Raw genomic sequence first — 16096 nt, 5'->3', positions numbered from 1 at the left:
TATTGCTACAAATATACTCCAGCGACTTAAGACTGGTTTTGTGGTCCAGGGTCACATATGTGCCATTTATATGGGACACATCCTGGCCAGGATTTTTATATTGTCTAAAACATCCAAACTTTAGTCTGACCAATAACATGCAGGAATTGTACATAATCGACCAATCGTGGCGCGTCGCGCGTGAGAAGAACGTGAGAACGATCAAAGCGATGCAAATACGTTCGACTTGAAGCTGCGCACCGATCATTGTATGACACCAAAGTACCGCGAGAACGATTTGAAAGCATAAGGAGCCGTCTGCTCTGCTCTCTATAGCTCTCGTGAAATAATGTCATAAAACGATCGATCTGCACAGTGCAAACAGCCAAAACCTGGATATTTTAGGCAATATAGAAATCCTGGCAAGGGTGCGTCCCGTAAAAATGGCCCGTATGGTCACCCTAGGAATACAACAAGCGATGTATCATAAGATGGCAATAAACACGAGAAGTGCCCGTTATATAAGGTTTCAGTCATTGTTTAAAAATAGTAAAAAGCTAGGACAGGAGGATAATAAGAGAACAGAAAAAGTGAAGGCATTGATTTTTTAAAAATTATTATTATTTGAGGCAGTTAGATGCTCAAGGAAGAAATTAGTTTTCAGTTATTTCTTGAAGACTGTGAGGGATTCGGCTGTTTGGATGGAGTTAGGTATGTCATTCCACCAACAGGGTACAGTGAAAGAAAACGTCCTTGAGATGTTATTTAGTCCCCTTTACTTGTATTGCAAATTTTTTATTACTATACTTAACAGTGGTCATATTTTATTATAATATTTATATAATATTAATGCACACTAATATCACAATAAAACAATTTTTTTCAAATGGACTCTTGGATAGTCTGCAGATTCTTCAGGATTATGGCGTCATATTTCAGATTTTTTCTAAGGAGAGCTGAGGCTCAGGGTTAGTGGCTAAATCAAGCCATCTCATTTTCCACTTGAGACTGACCTTAATTGGTAAGTATGTGTCACTGTGCTGCTGGACGCCGCTGGGCACACTGCAGTATTCTCTGGGATAGATGATGGACATGGAACGCAGGATGTGATAGAGCAGCTTACAGGCCAGATTGTAGCCCTGCTTACATTTCAGGTGCAGAGTTAACTGAAGAATCTGCACCAGCTGAGACCTGTAGAGTAACAGTTGATCACCACCCACACGGGTCACCTACAGACAGAGACAAGGACTGTTATTTTATACATCTCTAGATGTTTATAGTTATAGACTTCTAGTTAGAAATAGATTTTGAGTTAGATTCTAGAGTCAAGTTCCAGATTTCAAGAGTTCTAAATATCTATACAGAATTTGATTTCTAGATTTAGATTTATAAAGTTTTATTTTTTTCAATTATAGATATACACTACCATTCAAAAGTTTGGGGTCAGCAAGGTTTTTTTAAAGCAATCCTGAAAAACATTTTTTGGTTTCAACAAAAATATTAAGCAGCACAAATGTTTTCAACATTGATAAGAAAAAATGTTTCCTGAACACCAACTCAGCATATCAGAATGATTTCTGAAGAATCATCTGAAACTGAAGACTGGAGTAATGTATGCTGAAAATTCAGCTTTGCCATCACAGAAATAAATTACTTTTTCAATATATCAAAATAGCAAACTGTTATTTTATATTTTAGTATTTCACAGTATTTCTGTTTTACTGTATTTTTGATCAAATAAATGTAGGCTTGATAAGCACAGGAGAACTCTTTTAAAAACATTACAAATGCTTACCACCCCCAAAGCTTTAGTGTAGATCTCCAAACATACATGTGTAAAATTGAAATTCGAAATTTTTAAATTTAGATTTCGGTTTCTTTAGATATACATTTCAAAATTTCTATTTCTAGATAGATATTTTTAGTTATAGATCTCTAGAATAAGATTTTAGCAGTTCCAAAGTTATTGATTTCCAGCATGAGATTAAATTTCTACATTTCAAGAGCTAGCTGGCTATAGTTGTAGAATCTAGTGCCGACCTCAGAAAACAGCTGGAGATTCCACATCAGCTCTTTATCCAGCTCCTCTTCATTTAATACCTCTTCATCTGAGAACACATGGTATGTTAACAGGAAACTCACAGCACATGTAGCAATATGTATATTACCATTAACCCATTACTTGAGGGGGAACTTACTGGCTGAGATTTGTAATATGGCATTACAGCAGTGGGGCAAAAAGAGCTTCAGAGCCTCTGCCGGGTGACACTGAAAGAAGAATAATCATTTAAATTGGTCAGTCAAACAGTTTGAGAAACACGGTCAGCTGTGGATGTCCGTGAGTTGAGCTCAGGACACTGACCTTGGTTGCAGCTCGGCACATGTCCGCCACCATCCGTCCAGCCACGTGAGTCTCAAAAATGTTTGTAGTGGCAAAGTTAAAGACTTTTTCCAGAGCCACCTATGAAAATGAAGGAAATATGTTCAGATATCATCACACAGTTAAATACTATGGAAATACCCTCTTTTGACAGTAAAGACATTTATAATGTTACAAATGATTTCTATTTAAAATATTTTTTTAACTTTCTATTCATTAAAGCATCCTGAAAAATATGTATCATGTGACACTGAAGACTGGAGCAATGGCTATTGAAAATTCAGGAATTGCCATCACAGGAATAAATTACATTTTAAATTATATTCAAATACAACAGTTATTTTAACAACAACAACAACAACAGTTATTTTAAATTGTAGTAATATTTCAAAATATTACTGTTTTTACTGTATTTTTATCTTAGAAATAGCCCTGGTAAGCAAAACATTAAAAAAAAATCTTACTGACCCCAAACTTTTGAGTGGTAGTATATGTTATGACTAGGTTTAACTCCATGTGTGTGTTTATAATAACCTGGAATATTTCCATAGAGCATTGTGTGAGGATAGTGCAGAATGTGGAGGACAGGCCCAGCTCCAACAGACTCTCCAGATGAGTCATTTTCTCGGTCTCCATCTCCTCCTGAGTCTGTTCCGGTGTACTCGTGTCAATCAGTGCAAAACATCTAAATACACAAACATGAGAGGGAGAATGAGGATACAAAAAGAAATATACATGTACAGTATTCAGAGACAACAACAACAACGGTTCTCCGAGTTCTGTACCTATCAATAAATTGAAGAACAAAATACTCAAACTCTGCCGATGCTGAACACAACTCTTTTTCCACCTGCACAAAGACAATAAATGAAAAGATTGAGTTGCACATTAATTATGACGTGTAAAAAGACTAATGACAGGAGGATATCTCACCTGTGTGAGGTCATTTCTTGTCTGAACTGCAGCTGAACAGTCCACCAATGGCACAAGAGTAACAAAAGTTGCTAAAAACTGGAATGTTATCTGAAAAAAAAAAAAAAAGAAAAGGTAAACATACAGACCTCTATAAGACCATTTGCTAGTCTTGGACGAAAAAAAAATATTACCTTGTGTCGCCTAACCCTGCCTGAAACTGGAATAGTGCCTGGTTACTACATAGTCTTACACTTTAAATTACGCTATGATATTCTTAGCTAGGACAGGCTAAGCAGTATATCAGCAGTATTCAGTTTAATATAGTATTTATTAATATTTTTATTTATTATTTTTAAGCTTTTATTTGTTATATTTTATATAATTTAATTTTATGTTTACGTTTTGATAATTTTGTTATGTGCTTTTGTCATTTTTAATTTATATTTATTTCAATTCTAGTGCTTCAACTTAAACTTATTTTATTTCAGTTAGTTGAAAAGACAAAATTTCTGTGATTTCAACAGTTTTCTTTTTTTTTATCTCGAAAACATTTTTCATTAGTTTACCAATTTTCACTGGTAATTTTCATTACCAGTAACCAATAACTGTCTTGAACAGACCCTCACCATGCACTTTCTGAAGTCGTTGGGGTCGACCCCAGGCAGAGCCCTCATGAGGAGAGGCAGCATGTGTGTGGGGCCCTCTGGAAACCTCTGGCCCCCAGCCACCAGGCTCTGTGCCACACCGATCATACAGCTTAGGGTGGCGGTCAGCTGGTGAGGCGCAGTGAGGGTCTCCATGGCAGGATATGTCCTTAAATGAGACGGAGAACAGAGAAAAGTGTCTCGAAAATGCTTTTATGTGATAATGTCAAGCCCATCATCCACACGTCATCAATCTATTCTCTCAATTCTAAACTACCAAGGGGTTGTTAACAAGTCAAATTGTACAAAACATTTATAAAATTATTGTACTCTTAAAATTGTTCATTTAAAATATATTAGCATGCCCATTTAAAAAGAACAAATAAACAAACAAACACTTACTTCTCCAGCACTGGAGGAATGACTAGCTCAGGTCTGAGCAGGGCAAGGTTTTGCAAGGCCTGGGCAGCATCCAGGCTGCCAGTTTTGCTAAACATCGCCAACAGGACGGGCTGCTTCATGCTTTCCACAAAGTCTGTGATGTCTTGCTCACTGAGAAGGTGGCTCTCGGGAACAGGAGTCAGCCATGTTGGCGTCCAGTAGCGTTCTCGATGCAGTCGCTTCACAACGCTGGCAGGTAAACGCTGAACAAGCTTCATGAGTTTCATCTAGGGACGGACGGATGGAGCAAAACAAATAAAACAGTTATTTATAAATAAAAAGAAAAGAAAATGCTAAAAATAATTTTTTTTTATATTATTTGATTTTTGTCCATTATTAGGTAGTAATGAAGGGGAGAAAAAGGGGGGAATGAACTTGAAATGGAACTCTGACCATAATGATATTATTACAACTGCGAAACAGATCGAATGAACAAACGTCAGACCCATCCAGCACCCACATCTCAATGGGTCTGTAATTATGAGATTTATTTAGACAAATGTGTCATTGAAGCCTAAATAAATAAAGCAAACATGGATTAAATGAAATGTTAGTTCTACTGAGCTTTTACTGTCAAAAAATGGCACTGTAACTGCTATTTGATCAAAGGGATGAATATTAACTTCGACTTCTGATTCCCATCTCAGTGAGTGAGAGCATGTTGGCCTTTGACACATTCTTTCCTGCAATAAAACATTTTGTACCTACCCTGTGATGCCCACCACAAACCACACAATTAATTTGCATCAAAGGAAGAACACTTTCTGTAAGCTTCTGAAAACAAATCAGATGTTCCACAGACTGCACACATCTCATCAACAGCTTAAAGAGGAAGACGATGTAATATTGCAACAATGTGGCGACAGTTAAAGGACAAAGCTTTCACAGGGTTTACTGTGGCATTTGAAACTGATAACTAGATGCTTCCCTCAGTCAAAGCAAACATGCATGCCTGGAAAGATAAACTGTCCTGTGGTCTATGAGGAGATGTTTCTAGAAAAAGAATGGCATGCACTGTTGATAGCAGCAGTTTCAAACGGCCAAATGTGCAAGCTTTTAAAAAGCACTCTGGGTGACAGATTAGCAGCCTAAAGACCTTGTCCATTTTGCTGTTAATTTTTTTGTTAATTAAACGGTTTATGTTAATAATCATTTGTTTATACTTACAAATATTCTAATATAAGATTTTTACTTCATGTATTATTTAGCATTTGATAGAGTATTTATTTCTAATAGATTTCAGAATCAGAAATCTCCATCAGTAACTCACCAGCCAGCGGCCGTGGTTAGAAGGGTGGAAAAACGAGGTGATACTGTTGAAAAGGCCACTGAGCTGGGTCTGGGTCTGCTTACTGGGCCCTCCCTGAAATACATTATTAAATATAAAGTAAATGTATTACATCATATCCTGACGGTTTTGATAACTTGATGGCATTTTAATAGCAATTAAAAGCATATGTGCTTAATTTTACCAGCAAAGCAGAAATCCAGATGACCACATGACTGATGTCATAGGCATTTGTCAGATATCTGGAAACCAGCATCTGACTGGATCCTACAGGAAGATTAAGACTCCTTAAGATCCTAGTGAAGATCTGAAAACAGAGACAGAATACAAACTGTATAACCATAAATACTGAAGCAGCTCTGGACTGAATGGCTTATCTGAATGGCTTATATTACCTTCGGAATATAAGGGTCCCAATCTATGTAACCAATGTTGTCATTGGCCAGTCGTGCAAAAAGACTGACGAGATTCTGGAACAGACCAAATCGGGTTAATACTAATGTAATGAATTACCAAAGTTAGAAGAAATCTGTTCAAATTCGATAGTGAGGCAACTATACTTACGACTTCCCAGCTTGGAAGGTTCTGCACTGACACCCACAGGCTTATAAACTCATCAAACCAAAGTCTGCAGAAACACACAAACCAAAATACTTCATGGAACTTGCCATCACAAAAAAAAAGTATTTTCTAGTGAAGACCATGAACTTTGGAAAAAAAATATCATTTGCATCAGATGTGTAACAGTTACATAATATACGGTATATTCCAATGCTAGTTAATTTCTATGACAACAACTTTCCTTTATCTTGTTATTCTAGTTTGTAAGAATGACTTTCAAATTATATTTCATATAAAAAAATAACATATCATGGTTGTTCCATACATGTGTCATGATGAATTCTGCATTTCATGATAAATACAATACCATTTGAAGCTTGGGGTCAGTATGATCTTTTTTTTTAAAGAAATGAATGCTGAAAATGGTTTGAAATTCAGCTTTGCCCATCACAGAAATAAATTACATGCTAAAATATATTAAAACTAAAAACATTTATTTGAAATTGTAATAATACTTCACAATATTACTGTTTTACTCTACTTGTGATCAAATAAACGCAGCTTTGGTGAACACGAGAGACTTCTTTCAAAAATTCTACTGATTCCAGTTTTTTAACAGTAGTGTCCACGTGTAATTTCATTCAAGTCCAGTACAAAAACAAATATGGCTGACTGTGCAAGTTAAAGCAGACTGAAGGAGTGTCATAAGGTTCAGGCAGTGCTCACTTAAAGCCCTTATCGTGCAGCTCTGGGGGAAGAGTGGTGGGCAAGAAGAGCTCGAAATATCCCATCGCCTTCTGCATGGTCACGTCAAACGGGCACATCAGAGGTCTCCACTCATCCAGCATCTCCTGTGTGGCTGATTCTGGGAAATATCTGCACGCATACACACACAGACACACATAGAATGATTTATTTTTTTAAATGCTGTTGCTGATATCTGACCATAAGTGTTATGCACAGATATGACAATATTAAAACTTTGTGATGTGCCATTTAAATGTCATGGTAAACTGTATGCAGTACAAGTAACTGGATAAATGGTTAATGTGCTTTAGTTAAAGGATTACAGTCTGCTGGTCTAAGCCACATCTGGAATCCTGACATACACCATGCGGCACTTCCTGTCATTCATCTACTAACTAGTCCGTCCATGAGCATTCTGTAAACAGTGTGTTATCTGTACAAACTAAAGGTATGGCCTTCACTGGCCAGGCACATGACAACCTTTTCTGTAATCCTACTGTAGATGAGTTGAGAGGAGCTTTGAACATGCAGCATCACCTCACCCTAAATATCTTCCACAGAATTAGAGTCCCTTCTGTGTTTAAGTGGAAACAAGGCAAGCATACTTTTTTTTCTGTTTCTATTTCACTAAAAAGATCATTAAAAATATCTTTCAGTATTGAACGGTTTTTATTCCAATTTGCTGGATATGATGTCCTTTTTGACCTCCTGCTGAAGAAGGGATAGCACTGATCCTGGGAGACTGAGTCACAGAGTCAGGAACCTCCCACAAAGCCAAATTAAAAGAGCATTAAACAGGATTAACAGCTTAGGGAGAAACGGAGTATCAATTAGGGCACACTGTTTATGCACACTACCAGTCAAACATAGTGATAGGAAGAAGTAGTGAAGTAGCAGAGAAGTAGTAATCAAAAATTAAGGTTTATCTACAAAGCTAATTTTAAACATTTAAGCAAGATTTTTTTAAGATCATGAGATCAATAATCAGTCAAGTGTGTCCAAACCTTTTACTGGTATTGTTTTTCATTAACTTTCATTAAACAGATAACCTTGCACAAAGCATACTTGCATAAGAAATTAAATGTAATATATAATTTAAAATTTTTATGTAAATGTCTTTACTGTCACTTTTGATCAATTTGACGCATCCTTGCTGAATAAAGTATTAATTTGTAAAAAAAAAAAAAAAAAAAGTTCTCTCATCCTAAACCTTTGATTGGTAGTGCATGTCTGGCATCATGAAACAGAAGATATTTAAGTACTTACGGCCTGCAGTTCTTGATTAAAGCCTTCAGAACTGCTTCCACTGAGCTGCAAATGGAAGAGAAACTTGAAAGTGACCAACACCGGATACAACAGCACATTGTAATTCCATGCAAACAATTCTACAATGAACAAGACCAACACACTAGTGTTGTTAGACACACTCATGCATCACAAAATCTTTCATGTTATACACCCAAAAAGGCATTGAAGAAGCCAGGGGTAGAGGTACCTTTGGGGAACAGTTTTTATTGGGGTCATTTTATTTGAACACAGCTGTGCTGTGAAATGATGGCCATATATTGGGTGCTAATGGTCCATCTGTGACCTATATGCTGCTGAAAAGCTGGTCAGTGCAGCCCTTTTAAAGTTTTATCAACCCCCTTATTCTGTGCATCTAAAGTAGAGGGGTTACTTCACGAAATTCTGATCTTCAATACCAAAACATCAAATCACATTCAACAGTAGCATGAAATCCATCAAACACATGCACCATAAAAACCACACAGCTAAACAAATGTAAACAAGCCAGTGAGTGTCACCAAAAAACTGCAGATATGTGACACCCAGACAGGGCCTCTGAACCTGATGACCTTTGTTTTGAAACGGGCCAAAGTTATCTTTCACCTCTGCACTCATTCAGAGGAAAGAATCTCTCAGTAGGGATTCACTGTTGCAGCCCATGTAGCAGGAGCCAACAAGGATACTGGAGTATCAGATATCTGCATTAAAGAGCATGGTGGAAAACAGATGCTACAAACACGCTCAGCACTCAGAAACAACAAACAATACAGGGTGTTGCAACTGAGAGCAACAGAGTGTTATTGAATGGTGTGAGAGCAGCACAGTGCGAGTCCAACAGCCTGTCGGGGTGTCAGTACTTTTTTTGTGCAATGTGACATGCATCTTCTTGGGTAAAAGTGCACTCAGTAATTTTATATAATATGAATATTTTAAAATAATTTTATATTTTTAATATAATGTTTTATATCAAATCAATATATAATATTAATTGTATTTTCTTATTATTCTCATTATTATTATTCCTTTACACACACTTCAGAACCTCTAAATTACATAAATGCTTTACATTATTATTACATTATGCTGTTATGTAAAAACTGAAAAGCAACAGCTTTAGCAGTAAAAGACAATGAACTACTTACAATTTTTTTATGTTTGGTATTGTCTATAATTTAATAATACAGGACAGAAAATATCTAAAAGTATACGAAAGACATCAAATGCATATAAGCAGCAAAGTCAGACATGGATCCATTTTGGCATAACGAGCATTTCAACAGAAACTAAAATATCCAAAAAGTCAAAGATGCCATCAGCTCAAAATTTAATCACTCAGTTGTCATCTAATTAAATAAAAATGTTATTAAACCAAAGAACATAAATTTCATTTTTGTATATAGCAGGGCTCTAGACCCATTCTTCCCACTGGTCGCACTGGTGCGACTTTCTCAATTGGTCGCACCAGCACATGATTTGATCGCACCTTTTTTTTTCTTCTACAACATGAGATTGATCAATGCATGCTGATGAATAGTTTTTCAGTTATCATTGTTTATAGTTATATGGTAACAAAAATCAGAAATCTCACTTTACCTTCTGCATGGGCGTGTTGAATGTCAATATGACCAATTAGGATATTGGTAGGTCTTCCATTATTAATGACACGGGCATAGACAATCTCACATTCTTTGGTGAAGATGTCCGTATCACCATCAATCATAAACGATAGATAGTGGGCTGAGGAAATTTTGTCAGCCGTCTTTTTTCGGAGATTGTCTGCTATCACTCCTATAAATTGGGCACAGGCCATGTCGTTGGCATAACTGATGCTGCACTGTGCCGCGGCTCTGCAGCACGTGCTGTATGGAGCAGAGCAGAGGCTTTGGAGCGGAGCAGACCATGTACTCGCATTAATGCGACCACATCAAATTTTAACTCGCACATTCTCAAAAAATGGTCACAGTCTAGAGCCCTGTATAGTATGTGATGGAAAAAATACATTGATGATCAACAAGGAACAAAAAGGCAAACAGACATTGCTGTTGTGCACCAGCCGTGCCTAATGAACAAAAATGTCATACATCCACAGCAACAGTTTTAAAGTCAAATTAAGTCAAACACCACTAGGACAAATAAAAGCCAGTGAAAAGTCTGAAAAAATTATTGAGTGCACTTTTAAATATTAACAGAGTAACATGGTCCTTACCACCTCTGAGCAAGTTTAACGATTATGTGTTTAGAGGAAGAGCGTGGCCGCAGAGAACTGAACATGAGAGGAGGAAAAAAAGACAGGCTCACTCAACACTTCTCATCTACTAAAACAACATTTTTATTTGATGCTCAACATCAGCACCAGTTTTATGATGTGTGGAGCTTCCCAGAATTAAGAGGGCTGAGCATGCTTCCTGTGACAATCTTCAAAATAGGAAGCTGAGATGGAAGTTATTTGGATAATTTTATTGAGTAGATATGCAAAAGTGATAAAGCAAAACAGATCCCTTTAGAAACAGATAGTGTTTTTAAAATATTGTCGAGGAAAAAAACTATTTTGCTTTAATCGATCAATCTTTTTATAATGTCTCTGATGGCATATGCATGTACCTGGGAAACCAGTTCAGGCTGAGGTGCTCTGTCTTTGAGTACAGGATCCTGTCCTGCAACTCATAAAGGGGTCGCCATGGCAATTCTAAGTCCTCTCTTGAAAGCAGCACCTTCTTCCTAGAAGGCAAAACCATTTAAAAGAGATGATTTTCTTCACAAGGTTTGTTTGTGCCACAGGTGTGAGTGGATATTCAAATCTCATGAGCTGTTCTGTCGCTCCGCGATAATAATAAATTAGCCATTTGTAAGCGATAATGTACAGTCATAATTGCATTGATGTGAAGATTATTACATGGCTACACAAATAAACATAAAATGTAGATTTTATTTTAATTATTGCATCTTAATTGTACATTAGTTTCTGCAAAGAAAGCCAGTTCATTACAATGTAGAAAACAATCATAAAAAAAAAATGTAGGATGTAGGAAGCATGTAGGAAGTCCATGGGTGCTTCTCAATATCCCTCCTCGTTTCCTCGTTCCTCCGTCCTCCATCCTATGACCCGGAAACCGATCGAGCTCAGCCATCTTGAAGGACATCTCAGTTCTCCAATTGCACCGCGAGGAGGCGAGGATCGAGGAGTGAGGAGGCTTCCAGAGGAGCTATGAGCGAGGATACAGGTGTATCTTTGCGGAAGTGTTTTTCATCAAAAAACCTGACGCACGTATAAATTCTCCTCCCACTTCACATCTGTTGTAATAATTGTAATTTATATTTTACCTTTGCAGTTTAAATAAACCAAACGTCATATATTTAAAATAGGGCATCTTGCTTTATTAATATTTATTATGAATGTCTTAAATAACAAACTTTAACAACATAAGGGCAGATCCTTTTAGCGCAGCTGATGACGCTTTGAAGTGACACTAAAGGGAGCGAGGAAATATCATTTCACTTGATTCAATTCCTCCATCCTCGTGTCTTTTCCTTGCGTCCTTCCCTCGCATCCTGAAGGGGTGGAGCTAAGACGTGAGGAAAGGAAGAGAGGAAAGGAAACGAGGAAGCACAAATAAGAATTGAGAAGCACCCCATCTTACTTCAGCAGGGTGATGAGGAGACGGGCGAAGCTCTGCATCATACTGATCTCCAGTTTGGGGATGGTGACCAGCTCGTACAGCAGCTTGACAAAGTGCACATGTTCCTCTTTGCTGAACTTCCTTCCATACAGTCGCATATACCTGAAGGACAAGAACGGATTGTGAGTTATTTAGTATTAAAATGTAACACTTTATTCAAACTATTTTGCATCATGCTCTGATATTAACAGTTAGGATGGCGAGTTGTATGGCAGTTGTCTATTCTATAACTGTCAGTATTATTGTTCTGACCCTGAGCTTCCAATTCATGAAATTCTGGTTGATTAGTGTAGTTATGATACATCATGCCATCAATAATGTGAATTTATGAATAAAAAAGAGAAAAAGAAGAACAAATTTAAGTTGCCCTACAAAAGATTTCCATTTGGATGTGTTTTCAGTTGCTTCATGTTGAAAGGTGAAGACATAAAAGCAACATGTGATACCCAAGTATATCACTTTAATTAGAAGATTTAGGTCAAGCTACCAAAGCTTGCTTTCCAATGAAAAGGAAGTTGACTCATGGCTGACCAGACACAATCAAATAATTTAGGTCAGACCAGGATACCACAGCTTCCGTGCTTGGGCTGGAAATGCCAATGGCTTGCCAAGAGGGTTTTGTTGGGATATTCTCTGGAATGGCAGAGATAAAGAAAGCCTGTCCTAAACACCCAAGGGCACACAGAGACAAGTCCCAACACAAACACTGGGACATCTCCAAACATGGACATAGCTTGCATTCTGGGCTTACTAAAAAGGAAGACAACCTGGAGAGATACAACACAAGAGGATTCATTAATACATTCAGAGAGGAAGTATATGATTACGCAAATGTCTTGGATAACATTGAGGACAATATTTCAGTGCATGTTTACTGTTTACAGAGTATTGCATCTCATAGTCACACGCAGTCTGACATCAGTGACTGTTTGTGCTTGTGCTCTTAAAATAGCATTGAGTGGCGAAAACATGACCAAGTCATTTTGCAATCACTGACAAAATATTTGGCTTGTTGAACACCAGTCAATTCCTTACGTTTACCGCAATGAAGACTCAAACCAATAACTCCATCTTTGATAACACAACTCACCAAACACTATAACATAATCATGGTGCCAAAGCTACTTGTATTTGTCAACACTGGTTCATAAAAAAACGAAACCAAACAACTCGGGGTAAAAGGGATTTTATACAATACGCAGTTAAAATATCACACACTCTTTTAAGCGTTCCAACGGAACATTCTGTAAAGTTAATTGAACAAAGACGCAAGTGAAACAAAGTTAGTAACAACGCATGCGCAACAGCAGTCAGCGCACACTCCCGATTAGCGCTCTATTTAAAACGCATTGCGGCGATTTTTACCATTGCCTGCTTTATCCCTAAATACAAAAGGGTCATTCGGTGTTCCTGTGACTCTGAGCTGCCTACGGAACATCACATTTTCTGTTCTCATGATATTAGGATTAAGAGAATGTATTCATGATTTATGCTCATAGGAACAACCCCATAATTTAATTTCGTTGGCAGACAAAACTATCCGGATGAGTCCTGTATAATGTTTGATGAGTTAATGCCTCTTAAATACTTACGTGGAAAGTTTCCTCGTCCAAAACAAAACACCTGGCCATATCTCTCGGAGCTGGACGGCTCTGCCGAGGTTTCCTTTGATCTGTGCCAAAAATTCATTGGACTCTTCGTCTAGTTTGTCCTTGTAAGGCAGAAGTTCGTTGTAAACAATATTTTTTTGCGGAACAAACCCTAATAATTCGGTTGCTTCTTTTTTCATATTACAGTCCCCCAAATGTGGCTCCTCCACTTCGATTATATTAGAGATAGTCATGAACAAAAATATTCCAAACAGTGATGAGCTTCAGGGATTGTAAGAGAAGTAAATTACAAATTATAAAACTACTATAAATGTCAAAACCATAACAGAGTCGTGGTATTTTCTTGTTGGAAGACGCGCGCTGTCATCGCTCGTGTCGCTTCTGAACTCTTCAGGATAATGATGACTTCTTTTAAGCAGACCCGCTTGCTGTCACTGCATTGTATTTCTATCCGAGCGCACCATGTATCCGTTTCCATTCAGCTGTAACTAGCCAAACACACATGCCGCAACTCCACCCTCCTCACCTTGCGTCACTTCCACCTAACCATGTCCAAAATAACCGATCCAGGAACAGTTTATTGAGATTTGACACCGACAAGGAAAGGATAAATTTTACTATGACGAAGGATTAGTCCATGACTCATAATTCAGAACCATCATTTTGTACCAAAATTTTTTTTTGTTTAATTTAAAATATTCACAACAGTGTATATAGGCTAATCATTTAAAAGAATTCTAATCTTTTTTAAAAGACAATAAAACTTTAATAAATACAGTTGTGTAAATAAAGCTTACATATAATCAAAATATTATTACACAGAATTCAACCTGTTTGTTTGGCATAAAAACAGCAAAGAATGTGATATTAGAGCGGTATGGTGTAGTCCGGATCAAGAACGAATGATTCATTTTTAGTGAATCAAAAGCACTCAATTATCTGACTCATTCACTGAACCGCATCAAGTAAATGTATGTATCATTTGTTACTGCGTTATGTTTGTCCGTGACACTTAAATCAATAGTAGCCTACTGAATAGTTGTTCATTTGAACACGTTCATTTCTAGCTAGGTTTTTTTTGCAATCAGTGGAATTTTTCGTATTGTTAGTAGTAGTTTAAATTTAGTTTTAATTTAATTTATGTCCAAACATTTCTTATAATTAACATTTTAAGTATGAACTAAGATTTTTTTAAAGTATGAAACTTAAATGAAATCGCGTTGTGACCTCATGAATATTAATGAGGTTATGCTGATGAGCAGTGACCCTCCAAAAGCATTGGTCATTCATTTTAAAACTCAAACCCTTACCATAGTAGGATTCGTAAATTAGTCTCTGGATTATAAAATTAAATACATTGCGCAGTTGACACCTCTAATACTAGACAAGAAAACATGTATACTGTGGGGAAATCTATTTATGATTCTGGGTCGGCCAGTTAGCCATGTTGTTAGTAAGCAGGAGCCCTAAATTACTCTGTCACGACTGCGCAGCCATTATGATCAGATATATTTAGTGACATCTCCGCCAAAGTGTGATTACTCAAGAGCTCAGTCCATGAGATCTGTAAACAAGAGGGTCTCAAAAATCCCCTCAAAAGGTCAGCAGGTTTATTACAGGGAGCCTGTGCATACACATGTGACTGGGCTGTACATTTAGATCTACAGTAGTTATACAGTTCTGCAGATTTGTTTTCATCACAAAGACACCAAAGAAGAGGAATGACATTTATATTTAAATAAAACCTATATATGTTATGTTTCCTTTATATGTAGTAACACATTTACCTATTAAAAGTAGTAACAGGGGAATATTTCCCAGTAGAGGTCGCCATTGTACAGACGATACTGTAACATATTCGGGCAATTTACTAGTTATTTCCCTTGTGAGTTGTACATGAGCGCAGTTTTGTTTCATTCATCCATCTGCAACCACTGAAATTCTTTATTCAGTGTCATCTATCTATCTATCTATCTATCTATCTATCTATCTATCATCTGTTCTTCAGACAGTGGATTGATTCAGCTTGAATTATAAAATGAACCAACCATATATCGCCAGCCATTAGATATAAGAGTATAAAAGATATTTAATGCTTAAATGGCAACAGCAGACAGTGGGGGACTCACAAAATTGTGTCTAGCAGCAGTCCATATATAAAGCTGTGGTTTAGGCACAGTGGGAGGTCTGGCTTCTGTGCTGTAAAGGCACACACCCTCAGCAGTTGGAGAATCATTAAGTTCTGGAAAAATGAGGGATTTGGCATGCCACACCTTTGGATTTATTAATTTATGAACATCTTTGGAGTTCTGTTCTTTCCACAGCGCATGACCTGCTATTCATTGATTCATTATTAGAATTTTAACTGGGCTGTACTCACTGTGAACCTGATAAGGTCAAAGGTTGAGTGGAGTCAGTACAAGACATTTCAGCACCCCGAGTCCATGTACAAACCTGAATGTCAAAGATAAACTCTCAAGCTTTATGTAACCGAGAAGCTACGGCAGAGCTTTCAGCAGTTAACTCAAGCAGTCACAAGTGAATCATAAAGGTGCTGGTTTATGTTC

The 16096-nt window shown here is 37.1% G+C and overlaps 1 protein-coding gene across 2 annotated transcripts in view; it reads right to left on the bottom strand.

Moving 5' to 3' along the window:
- LOC107679520 (proteasome activator complex subunit 4A-like) overlaps positions 1-14038 on the bottom strand; it is a 29773-nt gene extending 15735 nt beyond the window's left edge. Inside the window, exons 1-19 of one of the 2 annotated variants that reach the window (XM_016475130.1) lie at positions 13512-14038; positions 11881-12021; positions 10844-10960; positions 10449-10505; positions 8222-8266; positions 6935-7084; positions 6212-6275; positions 6043-6117; positions 5832-5954; positions 5630-5722; positions 4321-4586; positions 3901-4087; positions 3293-3382; positions 3145-3209; positions 2894-3044; positions 2342-2440; positions 2178-2247; positions 2020-2087; positions 993-1208 (exon numbers count right to left, since the gene is read on the bottom strand). In XM_016475130.1, coding sequence (XP_016330616.1) covers positions 993-1208; positions 2020-2087; positions 2178-2247; positions 2342-2440; positions 2894-3044; positions 3145-3209; positions 3293-3382; positions 3901-4087; positions 4321-4586; positions 5630-5722; positions 5832-5954; positions 6043-6117; positions 6212-6275; positions 6935-7084; positions 8222-8266; positions 10449-10505; positions 10844-10960; positions 11881-12021; positions 13512-13762 — 2328 coding nt within the window. In that variant the 5' untranslated portion in view covers positions 13763-14038. The remainder of the gene's footprint in view (positions 1-992; positions 1209-2019; positions 2088-2177; positions 2248-2341; positions 2441-2893; positions 3045-3144; positions 3210-3292; positions 3383-3900; positions 4088-4320; positions 4587-5629; positions 5723-5831; positions 5955-6042; positions 6118-6211; positions 6276-6934; positions 7085-8221; positions 8267-10448; positions 10506-10843; positions 10961-11880; positions 12022-13511) is intronic. The other variant, XM_016475205.1, reaches the window with a different exon arrangement.
- Between the last annotated feature and the right edge of the window lie 2058 nt (positions 14039-16096).

Source organism: Sinocyclocheilus anshuiensis, unplaced genomic scaffold, assembly GCF_001515605.1.
Source record: "Sinocyclocheilus anshuiensis isolate Anshui unplaced genomic scaffold, SAMN03320099.WGS_v1.1 scaffold413, whole genome shotgun sequence".
NCBI classification, from domain to species: Eukaryota; Metazoa; Chordata; class Actinopteri; order Cypriniformes; family Cyprinidae; genus Sinocyclocheilus; species Sinocyclocheilus anshuiensis.
The sequence above is the reverse complement of the archived record's forward strand: the minus strand, read 5'-3'. Positions and strand labels throughout refer to the sequence as shown.